The sequence below is a fragment of the Salmo salar genome, chromosome ssa09 (genome assembly GCF_905237065.1).
Source record: "Salmo salar chromosome ssa09, Ssal_v3.1, whole genome shotgun sequence".
Taxonomy (NCBI): Eukaryota; Metazoa; Chordata; class Actinopteri; order Salmoniformes; family Salmonidae; genus Salmo; species Salmo salar.
This window is the reverse complement of record NC_059450.1, coordinates 27,961,477-27,975,793: the sequence shown is the minus strand read 5'-3', so window position 1 is coordinate 27,975,793 and position 14,317 is coordinate 27,961,477. Positions and strand designations below refer to the sequence as shown.

General features: G+C 45.3%; 1 protein-coding gene across 4 annotated transcripts in view; it reads left to right on the top strand.

The window, feature by feature from the left end:
- The window catches only part of LOC106611108 (homeobox protein Meis2), a 120,399-nt gene extending 107,244 nt beyond the window's left edge, over positions 1-13,155 (top strand). For 3 of the 4 annotated variants that reach the window (XM_045723555.1, XM_045723554.1, XM_045723556.1), the window contains exons 10-13: positions 5,168-5,226; positions 7,078-7,188; positions 7,727-7,825; positions 11,363-13,155. In XM_045723555.1, coding sequence (XP_045579511.1) covers positions 5,168-5,226; positions 7,078-7,188; positions 7,727-7,785 — 229 coding nt within the window. In that variant the 3' untranslated portion in view covers positions 7,786-7,825; positions 11,363-13,155. The remainder of the gene's footprint in view (positions 1-5,167; positions 5,227-7,077; positions 7,189-7,726; positions 7,826-11,362) is intronic. The other variant, XM_045723557.1, reaches the window with a different exon arrangement.
- Positions 13,156-14,317: the final 1,162 nt, after the last annotated feature.

The following is a 14,317-nucleotide window of genomic DNA, read 5'->3' as shown; positions in this document are numbered from 1 at the left end:
TTCCCTCCTCCCTCCCTCCCTCCCTCCATCCCTCCCTGCCATCCATCCCTTCACTCCTCCTTCCATCCCTGCCATCCATCCCTTCACTCCTCCATCCCTGCCTGCCATCCATCCCTTCCCTCCTCCCTCCCTCCCTCCCTCCATCCCTCCTGCCTGCCATCCATCCCTTCCCTCCTCCCTTCATCCCTGCCTGCCTGCCATCGATCCCTTCCCTCCTCCCTCCCTTCATCCCTGCCTGCCTGCCATCCATCCATCCATCCCTTCCCTCCTCCCTCCATCTCTGGAGAATTCCTGCTGGTGTTGTTTTAAGCACACTCCATTAGCAGCTCATAAGAGGAGAGAAAACAGTGTTATCAGGCCTGGCTCTGATAATCTCAATTGGCTTTACTCAACCTGATAAAAGGTGCTCTGGGGGCAGAGTGGGGCTTCGGTCGGTCAGCAACCCCCTCCCTCCCCGCTGCCCCTACCAGCCGCCTTACTGTGGCCACTTGTTCAGAGAATAAAAACAGAACCGTGTGTGTGTGTGTGTGTGTGTGGTGGGGGGGGGGTCAATCTTGGCAGCGACCCTGAGGGAAAATAATAGAATATCTATATACACTCAGTCGCCAGTTTATAAGGGACACCCATCTAGTACCGAATCGAACCCCCCTTTGCCTCCAGACCTGCCTGAATTCTTTGGGGCATGGATTCTATTCTCAGATACGCTGTCACATTCAAACATTGCTCAATTGGTATCGAGGGACCTAAAGTGTTCCAGGAAAACATTCCCCACACCATTACACCACCGCCACTGACCATGGACTCACGCTGCTTACGCCAAATCCTGACTCTGCCAACAGTATGATGCAACAGGAACTGGGATTTGTCAGACCAGGCGATGTTTTCCACTCCTCAGTTGTTCAGTGTTGGTGATTGTGTGCCCACTGGATCCGCTTCTTCTTGTTTTTAGCTGATAAGAGTAGAACCCAGTGAGGTCGTCTGCTGCAATAGCCCATCCGTGATAAGGACCAAAGAGTTGTGTGTTTCGAGATGCAGTTCTGCCCACCGCTGTTGTACTGCACCATTATTTGCCTGTTTGTGACCCGCCTGTTAGCTTGCACAATTCTTGCCATTCTCCTTTGACCTCTCGTCAACGAGCTGTTTTTGCCCACAGGACTGCCGCTGACTGGATGTTTTTTGTTTGTTGCATCATTCTCGGCAAACACTAGACACCGTTTCTGAGGTACTGGAACCGGTGCGCCAGGCACCGACGAGAATGGGCAAAACGACAATTGTTTAGCCGGTTCTAATGTTCAATTGAACAGTAACTGAATGCCTCAATGCCTGTCTGCCTGCTTTATATAGCAAGCCACAGCCACGTGACTCACTGTCTGTAGGAGCGAACCATTTTCCTGAATGGGGTGGTGTACCTAATAAACCGGCCACTGAGTGTATGTTTGTGTATGCTGCTGTGAAGAACTGTTTTCCCTACTCAAATGATCATGTTGGAACAGCATAATAGTCGAGTGTAGACAGCAACCAGATAGGAAAATATTTTTGTGTATAGCTATGCAATACCTTTCATAAGAAGTACATATGAGCAACCGTTTAGTTGGATAAGATCAAAACATGTTCTAAATAGATCAGTAACTCAAACACACTGTTCCTTGTGCACTTTGTTATTCCTGGGGCTCTGTCTTCCCGTCACTGATCTGGAATGGGAATATTTAGCACCTGCAAGAAACATTCCTGATATTACGTGTTTATGGTTATGTCCCAGAATAGGTAAGAATCCACATGGTTATAATTTCCAAGTCGTGTGTGGCGTCTTGGGAGAAAGAAAAAAAGAGAGAGCAGGACATATATTTTGGCAGGCCTTGTTCTGTGAGCCTTGTTCTGTGAGACTTGTTCTGAGAGACTTGTTCTGTGGGCCTTGTTCTGTGAGACTTGTTCTGTGGGCCTTGTTCTGTGAGACTTGTTCTGTGGGCCTTGTTCTGTGAGACTTGTTCTGTGGGCCTTGTTCTGTGGGCCTTGCTCTGTGTGAGCCTTGTTCTGTGGGCCTTGTTATGGGGGCCTTGTTCTGTGGGCCTTGCTCTGTGTGAGCCTTGTTCTGTGGGCCTTGCTCTGTGTGAGCCTTGTTCTGTGGGCCTTGTTATGGGGGCCTTGTTCTGTGGGCCTTGCTCTGTGTGAGCCTTGTTCTGTGGACCTTGTTCTGTGGGCCTTGTTCTGTCGGCCTTGTTCTGTGGGTCTTGCTGTGAGCCTTGCTCTGTGTGAGCCTTGCTCTGTGAGCCTTGCTCTGTGTGGGCCTTGCTCTGTGTGGGCCTTGCTGTGAGCCTTGCTCTGTGGGCCTTGCTCTGTGTGGGCCTTGCTCTGTGGGCCTTGCTGTGGGCCTTGCTCTGTAGGGGCCTTGCTCTGTGTGAGCCTTGCTCTGTGAACCTTGCTCTGTGTGAGCCTTGCTCTGTGTGAACCTTGCTCTGTGTGAGCCTTGCTCTGTGTGTGCCTTGCTCTGTGTGAGCATTGCTCTGTGAGCCTTGCTCTGTGTGAGCCTTGCTCTGTGAGCCTTGCTCTGTGTGAGCCTTGCTCTGTGTGAACCTTGCTCTGTGTGAACCTTGCTCTGTGTGAGCCTTGCTCTGTGTGAACCTTGCTCTGTGGGCCTTGCTCTGTGTGGGCCTTGCTCTGTGTGGGCCTTGCTCTGTGTGAGCCTTGCTCTGTGAGCCTTGCTCTGTGTGAGCCTTGCTCTGTGTGAGCCTTGCTCTGTGAACCTTGCTCTGTGTGAGCCTTGCTCTGTGTGAGCCTTGCTCTGTGTGAGCCTTGCTCTGTGTGAACCTTGCTCTGTATGAACCTTGCTCTGTGTGGGCCTTGCTGTGAGCCTTGCTCTGTGTGAACCTTGCTCTGTGTGAACCTTGCTCTGTGTGAACCTTGCTCTGTGTGAACCTTGCTCTGTGTGAGCCTTGCTCTGTGTGAGCCTTGCTCTGTGTGAGCCTTGCTCTGTGTGAGCCTTGCTCTGTGTGAACCTTGCTCTGTGTGAACCTTGCTCTGTGAGCCTTGCTCTGTGTGAGCCTTGCTCTGTGAACCTTGCTCTGTGTGAGCCTTGCTGTGAGCCTTGCTCTGTGTGAACCTTGCTCTGTGAGCCTGCCCAGAGGGAGTGCGATAGCAGGAATTTCTGCTTTGTTTACTTACTCAGCTGGTGTAGATGCTGGAAGCCTGTCTCTTTCCAAAGTACTGCAGGCGAAGTGACACTTCTGACAGTAAAGGTAAATGATAGACAGCCGAACATGCTCTTTTATGTCCCTCTAACTCATAGTGTGTGAGCCACAAACAGTTTAAACTGCTATTTACAATAGGTCCAAAAACAAAACCTCTCTTCACTAGATCACACATCACAGTCCCAAATCAACATTGATATGATCTAACTTTTCCTCTCTCTTTTCCCATGTAGGCGTTAGTCTAACGGCAGCGGGGTGGCAACGAGGTGGCAGGGTAGCCTAGTGGTTAGAGTGTTGGACTAGTAACTGAGTTGCAAGTTCAAATCCCTGTGCTGAAAAGGTACAAATCTGTCGTTCTGCCCCTGAACAAGGCAGTTAACCCACTGTTCCTAGGCCGTCATTGAAAATAAGAGTTTGTTCTTAACTGACTTGCCTAGTTAAATAAATAAAAAACAACTGTCATTCCTCTGTCTGGGTACAGCCGATCTACTCTCTGGGTGCACCCTCGCAAATAAGCTTGCCTCCATCTCTTTTCCCAACTGTGCGTTTTGTCCATTTACCAATGTCACTTTGAGCGGGCAGATTACGGCCGTTTACATTAATAGCTGAAGGTAAAGGCAGGTATCAGGGGTTCATGGGGGATTAGGAACTCAAATTGGTTCCAGAACCTTCCCTTTTTTCCATCTAATGACCAGTCCTGTAGCATTGCCTTCTCCACGTTCCAAAAAAGTTACCTTTCTCTCTTTTTTATTCTTTGAAAAGGGGCTCCATGCTGGAATCACCCCATGATGATTTAAAACCTTCCTGTAATATCAACCACATGTGGGTACCTTTAGTGCTACCAAGCTCAGTCCTCTCTGACTTCTTAGTATGAGAGAAAGAGAGATAGGGAGGTACTAGATTTCAATATTTTATTTGATTTATTTAACCTTTATTTAACTAGGAAAGTCAGTTAAGAACAAATTCTTATTTCCAATGACGGCCTACACCTGCCAAATCCGGGACGACGCTGGGCCAACTGTGCACCGCCCTATGGGACTCCCAATCACGGCCGGTTGTGATACAGCCTAGATGGAGATGGCCAGTTTAGGTAAAGCTGGCCCAGTCTGGGGTAGTGTAGCCAGCTTGTCTTTGACACGGCCCTGGGTCACTGCGTCCCATTTGGGACTTTAAGAGGTTGCCCCTGGCTGGCAGTCACCTTCAGATGACCCCTTGGTCTTTACAGTGGAAAGCGGCGGGAGCAGAGAGGAGGATCGGGGAGGACTGCACAGGGAAGGCTTTGTGGAACTGCACTTATTCGTGGCTGTGGCGGTGATAAAACTTCACACAGCCTAATTGATGGGCTTGCTGACATAACAATACCTTGTGAAAGAGCCGAGTGGCCATGCCTGGTCCTCATTTATAGACAGCTGGACGGGGAGCACAACCCCCCGCAGTGAAAAGAGAGAGCGAGAGATAGAGAGAGAGAGTTGGGGGTGGACAAATGAAAGGAACCATTTGTATGTTGCCACTTGCGAACGTATATTATTTTGAATTTCTAATGAGTGATAACACGCGAGGAATAACATGTTTATAGGGTGTGCGTGTGTGTTAATGTGTGTGAGAGAGAGTTGTGACATAGCCTACTGAGTGGTCTAGTTTCTCAGTGGCATGGCTGCTTCACCATAGCACACACTTAATGCCTGTGGAATGCTTTCCCGGTCTCCATAGCAACCAAATGTAATCAAAAGCTTTATTAAACAAGGGAAATAGATCATAAGGGGCATTAAAAGAAAACCTTGTCGGGTTTCCAAGTCTGCTCACAATCACCCTTTTGTTGTTGCTGTATCTGTTTTGATTGGCTCTCTAAGAGCCAGTGGCTAATGTTGTTACTAAGTCATGCAAAACTGTGTTGTTGTGTTGCGGTTTCTGATGAATTCTCCTGTTGGTGAATGCTGTGTGATTGAAAGTGTTTTTCTCCTCTCTTCTCTCTTCTCTCCCAGGTTCATTAACGCCAGGAGAAGAATAGTACAGCCCATGATTGACCAGTCAAATCGAGCAGGTAAGAAAGTATACTCCACATATCTGTTCCACTTTTTCCAGAAACACCAGCTCTTCCAGTTGATGTACTGGCATACACATCATGCCTACTAGCCTGGAGAATCCCCAGCCCCCCTACTACCACCATACACACACACACACACACACACCACACCCTATCTTCTTATTTTCTCAATGGGAAGTGTGTGGTGGTGGCGCTATCTGTTAGTTGATTGCCTGTAATTGCCGATATCCTAATCTAACACTGAGAGGTGCTTTAGCAACACGTTCTCTCTCTGTGAATTGCTAATTGGGCACAAGAGAAGCTCCAGGAATGCTTGGAGCATTTTGGTATCTACTTTGTGTTTTTTAACTCACTCAATTCCCAAGTGTCAGTCCTCTTGCTGTTGCTGCTCAGTATTCACTTAGCCCAGATTTGAAATATCAAGGGTCCTATATGTGATTGTATTAAACGTCATCATTTCAATTTAGTAATTGTGGGCGATTAATTCATTCTGGTCATGAAAAACTACCTAACGGATGAAAATTAGTTTATTATGATCCATTGATCTCTGATTTCTGTCTGGACGCCCTACTTAGGGAGAGATTTTGTATTTTGTATTTATTATGGATCCCCACTCTTCCTGGGGCCCGGCAAAATTAAGGCAATTTTAATACAATTTTAAAAACATTACAATGCATGCATTACAGTTTTCACAACACACTAAGTGTGTGCCCTCAGGCCCATACTCCACTACCACAAAATAATTTTCTATTCCTCTGAAAAGGATTATAAGGAAGGGTTCATATTGCAAATTGATCAGGCATTGATTTTCCATATCTACAATGGTCAGACGACAAAAAGCACTGAAAGATTAAGTCGTAAACATGCCACTCTAGAATCGAGCAAATAATCCGGACAGGAATTTATGTAACCACCCTAGGCCGTATCGACTGTAACATTACTAAGGAAAAACGCCACATAATTTGTCTTTGAGGGAGAAAAGCTTTTTGTTGATTAGCTCGCTCCAAATCTAGAGAGAGACCCACAAATTGGGGAGGAGATTGTGCAAATTAAGTTAACCAATTATTGAAATGAGACGCGCCTTTCCGAATCTCAGTACAATTATTGTGGTTTGTTGGGAATATCTGAGAGAGAGGAGAGAAGAGAGAGACAGAGAGCGTGTGTTTAGAGTGTGGCAATCAGTAATCTCTCTGAAGACAGCATGACTAAAAGCTTCCCCTAATCTTCAATTTGACAGATTACTCCAGATTAGGCTGTTTAGTCCAGGAATATGCTGTTTGCTACAGACTCCAGAATACTCTTACTGAATAGGGCTAATAATATGGGGTGGGGGTGGCAAATTCTGACCTAATTTGTTTACTACTGTGGACAGTATTATGATGTTAGAATAATATTTTTATATGAATCTTATTTGTAAATAATGATCATGATCAGTCGTTTCACCTTCGCTGTAATCTGGAGATTTTAAGTAATTTGAATTTGCAGGGATAGATAATGACAATTGCAGGGGGGTAAATAGTGATGTTTGTGCCAATGCTGTCCCATAACGTGTCTCTGTCCATGAAATAACATCTCTGTTGCTTGGGGAATGGCTGGTGATGGTCTTGACAGAACATGCTGATCTTGTCAAACTGCATGCTTCCTTTTGTCAGTTAGAGAACAATGCATTACTCCTTCTTTTGTCTAATGCTAAAGTGTGTGTGTCTACTCATACTGCATGTGTTTGCATGTCATGCATCAGTCATGGTGGACATAATGTGTTGCAGTATGTTTGGGCTGGAGCTGGGACAATAAGCTGATTGTGTGGTTTGTCTCCCCCCCTCGTGTCCATGTTTTGACTACAATCAGGTTTTCTTCTTGATCCTTCAGTGAGTCAAGGAGCAGCGTACAGTCCGGAGGGCCAGCCCATGGGCAGCTTTGTACTGGACGGCCAGCAGCACATGGGGATCCGGCCAGCTGGTAAGCCCCCCCCTCCTCCTGTCCTGCATACTGTATACTAGTCACTGTGCTGTGTATGTTTAGTCACCAATGCACCCCCTGTGACTGTATGACTACTGACAGCAACACACACCAACCCCTCTAGCCCTGGAAATGTCACACCAGCACTGACTACTGTGCTGTACATGGCAGCATCATCAACCCAATTACTAACCAATGTCACAAAACTACTGATGATATCACTGCATCTTAATAAAGTTCACTTACTCAGTCAACTCCACCCTCCTCTCTCAACTCCCTTAGGTATCACTGTTTACCTCCATTTGCTTGTCTCTCTTTTCACCCATCTCTATAACATGACATAAATCTTTGTAACGAACGGGGAGATTTGTGGAGACTAACATTTTTAGACACTTCACTACTGCACCTTCTCTTCCTCTTCCTCTCTGTAACCAATCCTTCCTTCTACCTACCAGGGTGTCTATCTGCTCTGACCTGTCTGTCATTCCACCTTTGACCTTCTGCTGACCTTTTCTCTAACGTGTTTCTCCTCTTCTAGGGCCTATGAGTGGAATGGGGATGAATATGGGCATGGATGGGCAATGGCACTACATGTAACCTCCATCTTGTAAAGCAAAACGCAAAGAAAAAGGGGGAAGTAAGTACAACTGGGCTTTATTTCTCAAACCTCTAGGCTTGTGGTTTTAACCCACAAACCCCCTTACTCCACCACAATCCCCCTCCCATCCCCACCCTAATTTTACAACAACCTCCCCCACAGCAACCCCCTTGACAACCAGTGAGTGTGGTTGGTGTAGCATGGTGCTTTAAGGGGCGGAAGGGGGGTAAGGAAGGGGGGTTAGCTAGCTACTGAAAGATGAATAGAAGGACTGGGAATAGTGGGAGTTGCCGCCATGCCGTGAAGCTTTCTCCTGTTGGTCCCTGGGAGAGAGAGGGGGGACTTGTGGCGCCAGCCCAGACAACAGAAAAACAACCAGCACAACCAACAACCAAGGTCTTGCTAGCATGGCATGTACCGACTCCACACATTCATTTATCCCAACAGGGCCATCTCTCTCCCCATCTCTGACAGCCAATGCAAATGTTGGACATTTAGGGAAAAAATAACATCTCCAGAGGCAGGGTCTGACGGGGAGAAATTAAGCAGGCTCCAGTGAAGCGATAAAGAAGGAGAAGTGAAACTGTCCTCTGAGTGACATAAATCTGTCTTGGGAACGATTGATGCCCAAATTATCTTATATGCAAAGACGGGAGCGCCGCAGTACATTACGGTCCTCGGGCGAGATATACGAGCCGTGGGTGACATGGCCGATCCTTCACTGGGGGGTGGGGGTGGCAAGTCGGGGAGCGAGGGGAGGGGACCTGTGTGTTTTGATTATTTTTTACTGGAGGGGGCATTGACTAGCCCCGTCATGAGACACACAGAGACAGAGCAAAGAGAGACACAGAGATACATTTAAAGGACCCGAGACTCTCTCTCACACACAGACACACACACACACACACACACACAGACTGTCTGATTAATCCTGGCCATTCCGCCTCCCACTAGCCAGAGCGCTGACATTTGAAAAATCAAGACGTATCACATCCCAACGGCGGCGGGGCAGAAGAGATTTTATTTAACACCCAAACTCCTTTGCCCAGCGAGGCACAATATAATGACACTTACCTTGATTAAAAGAACCCTTTATATGTAAATTGAGCCTGGAATTTCCGAAGAGTCACCAAAGCCATTCTATTGGCAAAGCCCATTTCTCTCCTCTTTTTTTCTCCCTCCCTCTCTCATCTCATCCCCTCCTGTCTTTGCTAATGGCATCAGGGATAAAAAACCTTCGGGAAGCAATGTTCCCTAAAACAGACACAGAGACAACATTTGCTCAGCTTGGATAATTCTTAATATAGGCTATATAATTTTGAGACTATTCAATTACATAACATATTTTATGCTTCATGACCAATTACATTAATAGCTTAATACAGAGGAATATTATCATCTTCTGATTTGATTACGCCGCCAAACAATATGGTATATTTGGTACTTAATTATCGCCAGCCATTGAGCAGGCCTGCTCTGCCAGAACAGGACAGAACTGAACAGAATGGGAAGAAAGATAGAGAGAGAGTGTGGGGAGAGGAGAGGAGAGGAGAGAGATAGAGAGAGAGTGTGGGGGGGGGGAGTGTGGGGGGAGAGGAGAGGAGAGAGAGAGAGAGAGAGAGAGAGAGAGAGAAAGAGAGAGAGAGAAAGAGGGAAAGAGAGAGAGAGACCAGTCTCACCATTATTGTCTTCAGATGATTTGACCACTCCTGTTAATAAAGGGGGGCCCACAGATCTACTTAACAGAATGACTGCAGCTTACAAGACTGGAGATTACCATCTTACAGTGTCAAAAACATCTGTTGGGCCTTTTAACAGGAGCCGCTCCAGGTTATATGGAGGTGAGGGCACCCCTCGCACAGCCCTTGCCATACACCCCAGCCCTGCCCAGCCCAACCCATCATGTCCAGATTGAATTACTTATTTTATGACCCCGTAGTGAGGTTTTAAGAGAGCACTGCGACAAACTTGTGAATTTCCAATGAACTAGACGTGGATAGTAGGAGGGTAGTGAGTGTTAGAAAATGGCACCTTGCTTTCAGCCAATGAGATTGGTCATTAATCTTGGCCTCTGCTGTCCTGTTTTCTCCCTCGCTACCTTCTCAACTTGCTGGGCCCTCCTCTGTCATTTCTTAATTGCGGTGTACTAAGGTGGAGGAATGTGGAGAGTGAACATGCTTGGTGACCTTGTGGCGACCACTCTCCCTCACCCCTCCCTCCCAAGCAGGGTTAATCCCCCAAGGGTTCACATTACAAAGCAGGCCTATCCAGGCCCCACTGGCTCCAGCACCAGAAGTATCCCACCCCAGACCCACGCCTGCTCTCCCCTGCTTCTCTCCAGGGTCCAGGCCTTTGGACCAGGCCTGTTCCCATACTCCAGTCCCAGGCCACAGTGCCCCCCCCACCACCACTACCTTCCCCCTGGTCTGCAGACAACAAACATACCCCTGAATACCCAAACAGAGGCACCACTGAGCAGGCTTCTGTTTCCACCAACCAGGCACAGAGTGAGGGGATGCCAACATGCTGGGGTATCCACACACATCAGCACAGGGCCCTACTCTCCATACCAAGAGGTATCACATCAGCACAGGGCCCTGCTCTCCATACCAAGGGGTATCACATCAGCACAGGGCCCTACTCTCCATACCAAGAGGTATCACATCAGCACAGGGCCCTGCTCTCCATACCAAGGGGTATCACATCAGCACAGGGCCCTACTCTCCATACCAAGAGGTATCACATCAGCACAGGGCCCTGCTCTCCATACCAAGGGGTATCACATCAGCACAGGGCCCTACTCTCCATACCAAGGGGTATCACTTCAGCAAGGGGTATCACTTCCTTTTATCTCTCTGTTGCCTCTGTTTCTTGCTATCTCTGTGCTTTAGCTGTTGTTGTCATTATACTCTTAAACCTACGCTCCTCCTCTTCCAAGAGCAGCACTTTATTTTGGTTAAAAGTGCCTCTTATTGGAGGGGAAATCACAAAGCCTTGAATGCTATTCTTAGACTGGCGTGTGTTTATAGTTAAATGGGCTCTAAATTATTTAATAACTTCTTTAATGGGTTTTAAATCAAATATGTTCGCAGTAGTGCGTCCCCCTGAGAAAACGGCTCTATTCGGGTTGTCACTACATTCAGTGGGGGAATTGACTCTTCTGCCTGTAAAAGTATTAGTGTTGCTAACATCAATACGGCTGCTAGCTTCACATCCTCCAGGACGATTGTGTCTGGATGGTTGGAGATCACTTTCCAACCTGAGAACTGACCATGACATTGTACTGACATTGTAACGGACTCTCAATCACCTAAAATAGAGTGATAAAATAGCTTTTTTAGCACCTAGAAACAACATTTCGGAAGTAGCTTTGGACTTTTGGGGCATGTGTAATCCTAAATGTAGTTAGTATGTTATTTGACTTAATTTTTACACCACAAAATGAGCTCACTTTACACAAGGTATAAATTAAAGTTTTATTTTATGCCAGAGTCACGAAATTTGGAATTCAGTAGTACATTTTTTTAATACTTTTAATACGTTTTTAACCCTCCCTCTCTCTCTCTCTCATCTCAGGGCTTCAAGGCATGCCAGGGGAGTACGTACCTCAGAGTGGTCCTATGGGCATGCGCATGGCCCCGCAAAGTTACACCCCTCCTCATCAGATGACCCCTCACCCCACCCAGCTTCGACACGGACCCTCCCTCCACCCCTAACTGCCCGACCCCCACCACCTTCATCACACCCACCATCCCCATCACCCAGCCATGCTGATGCACGGAGGACCCCCCTCTCACCCAGGAATCACCATGTCTGCACATAGCTCCCGCCACCCCCCGCTGAGCCCCATTGACCCCAGCACTGGAGGACAAGGCCTGGACATCCGCGCCCAATTGTATAAGGGAACTTTACTACCACAATGACGTCAACCTCATCAACAACAACAACAGCAGCTACTATGAGAAAAAAACATCAACAACAACAACCCTACAACAAAGCTATTTTCAGAAAACATTTCAGAATAAAAGCGCAAAGCCTTTTGACCGGAATTAGACATTAAAAACAGAATTCCAGATGAGCTGTGATGATTTTTTCTTCTTCTTTTTTTTTTACTTGTCAATTTTGTTACTTTCATCCAAATGGAGGACCAAGCTGACATAAACACTTTGTAAAGTCTTGGACTTTTGTTAAAGATAAACAGAAGATGTTCTGACAACGGACACGTGCAAACACGGACTCGCACACAAACTCAAGACACACACATGCAAACACAGTACCCACTCTCTCCAGTGACACGTTCAACAAATTTTCAAATGAAATCACTCTGGAAAATTGAGAGAAAAAAAAGAAGAAAAGATTCCCAAGAGTTATAACTACTGTAGTATAAAAATTATAGAAACGAAGTTAAAACTTGTGCATTTTTCGTTGATCACTCAATTTATGTTTCCTGAGCTAGTTATAGAATAAAAGGTTAACCCTTTCTCTCACACTGTGTGTGCTCCTTCCTGGAGGAGAAACTGTCTCGGCGGCACAGCAGCACTATTAAAAAGAAAAGATGGAACATCTCAACAACGGACTCCCATTCGCTCCCAACCAGAGCAACAGGGTAGAACAGGCGCTGTCCCCCATAGAGAACAGGGCATGGTGGGAAAAGGCTGCTAAATGACACCTGATCTCTCCAGAAGATTCAGTTTAAAAATGTTTCATGCCCCTCTTCTTTTGGTTCATGAATGAATGTTGCCCTGTAGGTATATAAAAAAAAGTTCTTAGTTTGAATTGCCCAAGCACTGGATTGTGTTGGTTTTATACATTTTTATTTTATTTTATTTTTTTGTATCCTGGACTCTCATTGACAGAGCCTATTGAAGGAAGCTAGTGGAAAAGCAGCATCCTACTTTGCTTCTTTGCCTCTGGATAAACATACTTGCCATATGGACAATACTGACACAATGGTGGATTCTTTGGCACTGGGAGAAACAATTGATGGTTGATGCACCAAAAAACATAAAAAATACAAAATGACAAAAAAATAACTTAAATTATGAACTCAAAGCTTTGGGAAAAAGCTAAGAGAATATTGCAACAGACTTCGTACAGAGTTCAGTCTATTAATTGTTTCATGTTAGATATTCTATGTGTTTACCTCAATTGAAAAAGAATGTTTTTGCTAGTTTCAGATCTGCTGTGGCATTGATATTGTATGTCCATGAATTCCTTCCTTTTTCAGCACGTGTTCCTCACTAGATGATACAATGCCATCTCCCTTAAGCTTTGTCAAAAATACATTATTAAATACTTGTATGAGGACTGTGACGTAATGTTTAAAAGGTGTTCAGTCACAAATGCTGTAATAAATATTTCATTTTTGATTTTTGTTAGATTTGTGTGTGCTGTGTGTTACGAACATAACTAAGAGTAATGGTAATTAAGCCTACATAGTAATGGATTTATATTTATTATAGGTCGTATATTATTTTTATTATTACAAAGTTATCATGGTAATGGTTCTGACAGAAAATGGTTAACAAAGTTTGGCTAAATAGCTATATCAATATTAGGGTAATGCTATAAAGCGCGATTGTTCATTCAAAGACAGTGCATTTCTACACACTTAGGTTACCTTACCCGTCAAAGTTTATAGTTGCAAAACCCCCAAGGGAGTGGTGCCACTTTAGTGGAATGAAGAAAGAAAAGCAACCTGGCAACCTGTTGCAACAAAAGAAATGAATCATTTAAAATGAATGTTAAATCTGTGTTTTAATTGTATTTGCAATGGTTTGCTTTGTCAGAAACACAAATATGGCATGATTTTTTGTTTTTCATTATTATGTCAGTGGAAATGGAGATGCAAAACCTTGGATTTGCATGCCTTCCCATTTGAGTTGAGTTTTAAACAGATAATCGATTTCGATAGCATACAGTTCAACATATTTACAATAACCTCAGTTTTACCATTGGCTTCAAACAATAGAATATGCATTTGTCCCTTCCCTTTTGCTGCAGCCTTTTCTAACTGACAACATACAAGTGCTGCAAGTGACTATTTCCGCCGCTTTACAGCGACCCCTGACGGCGTAATCTGAATCGCTCACGGGTTCATTGATAATCTTTTGATATCTCTTTGCCAGTGTTTGCTCGCGGCCATAGAAGTCATAGCCTTAAACCAGAAATGACTATCTCTCTGTCTTTCAGGATGAAATCTTTCTGCCTTTCAGATAAGGGATTTAACTCCAACAATGCTGTAATGGCTGGGTTTATTTTTACCCTCCTGTCCGTAATGCTATTGTAAAACGTAGTGGATTGTGTTACATTTTTCTTCCACACATTGAAAGCAGTTGATAATAATAATAATATTAATACATCGTTTTTGTATTAGGCTATAGGAAATTCTGTATTAGGAAGGTCACTACACAAAACCCTTGTTTTGTTCTTCAAATCGTCTACTGTAGAGAACTGTTTAGAGCTATAGGGTTTCCCCATTTTAACTCCACCGCTCAGCACTGTCTGTAGCCTGTAGGTGAGTGACGTCTA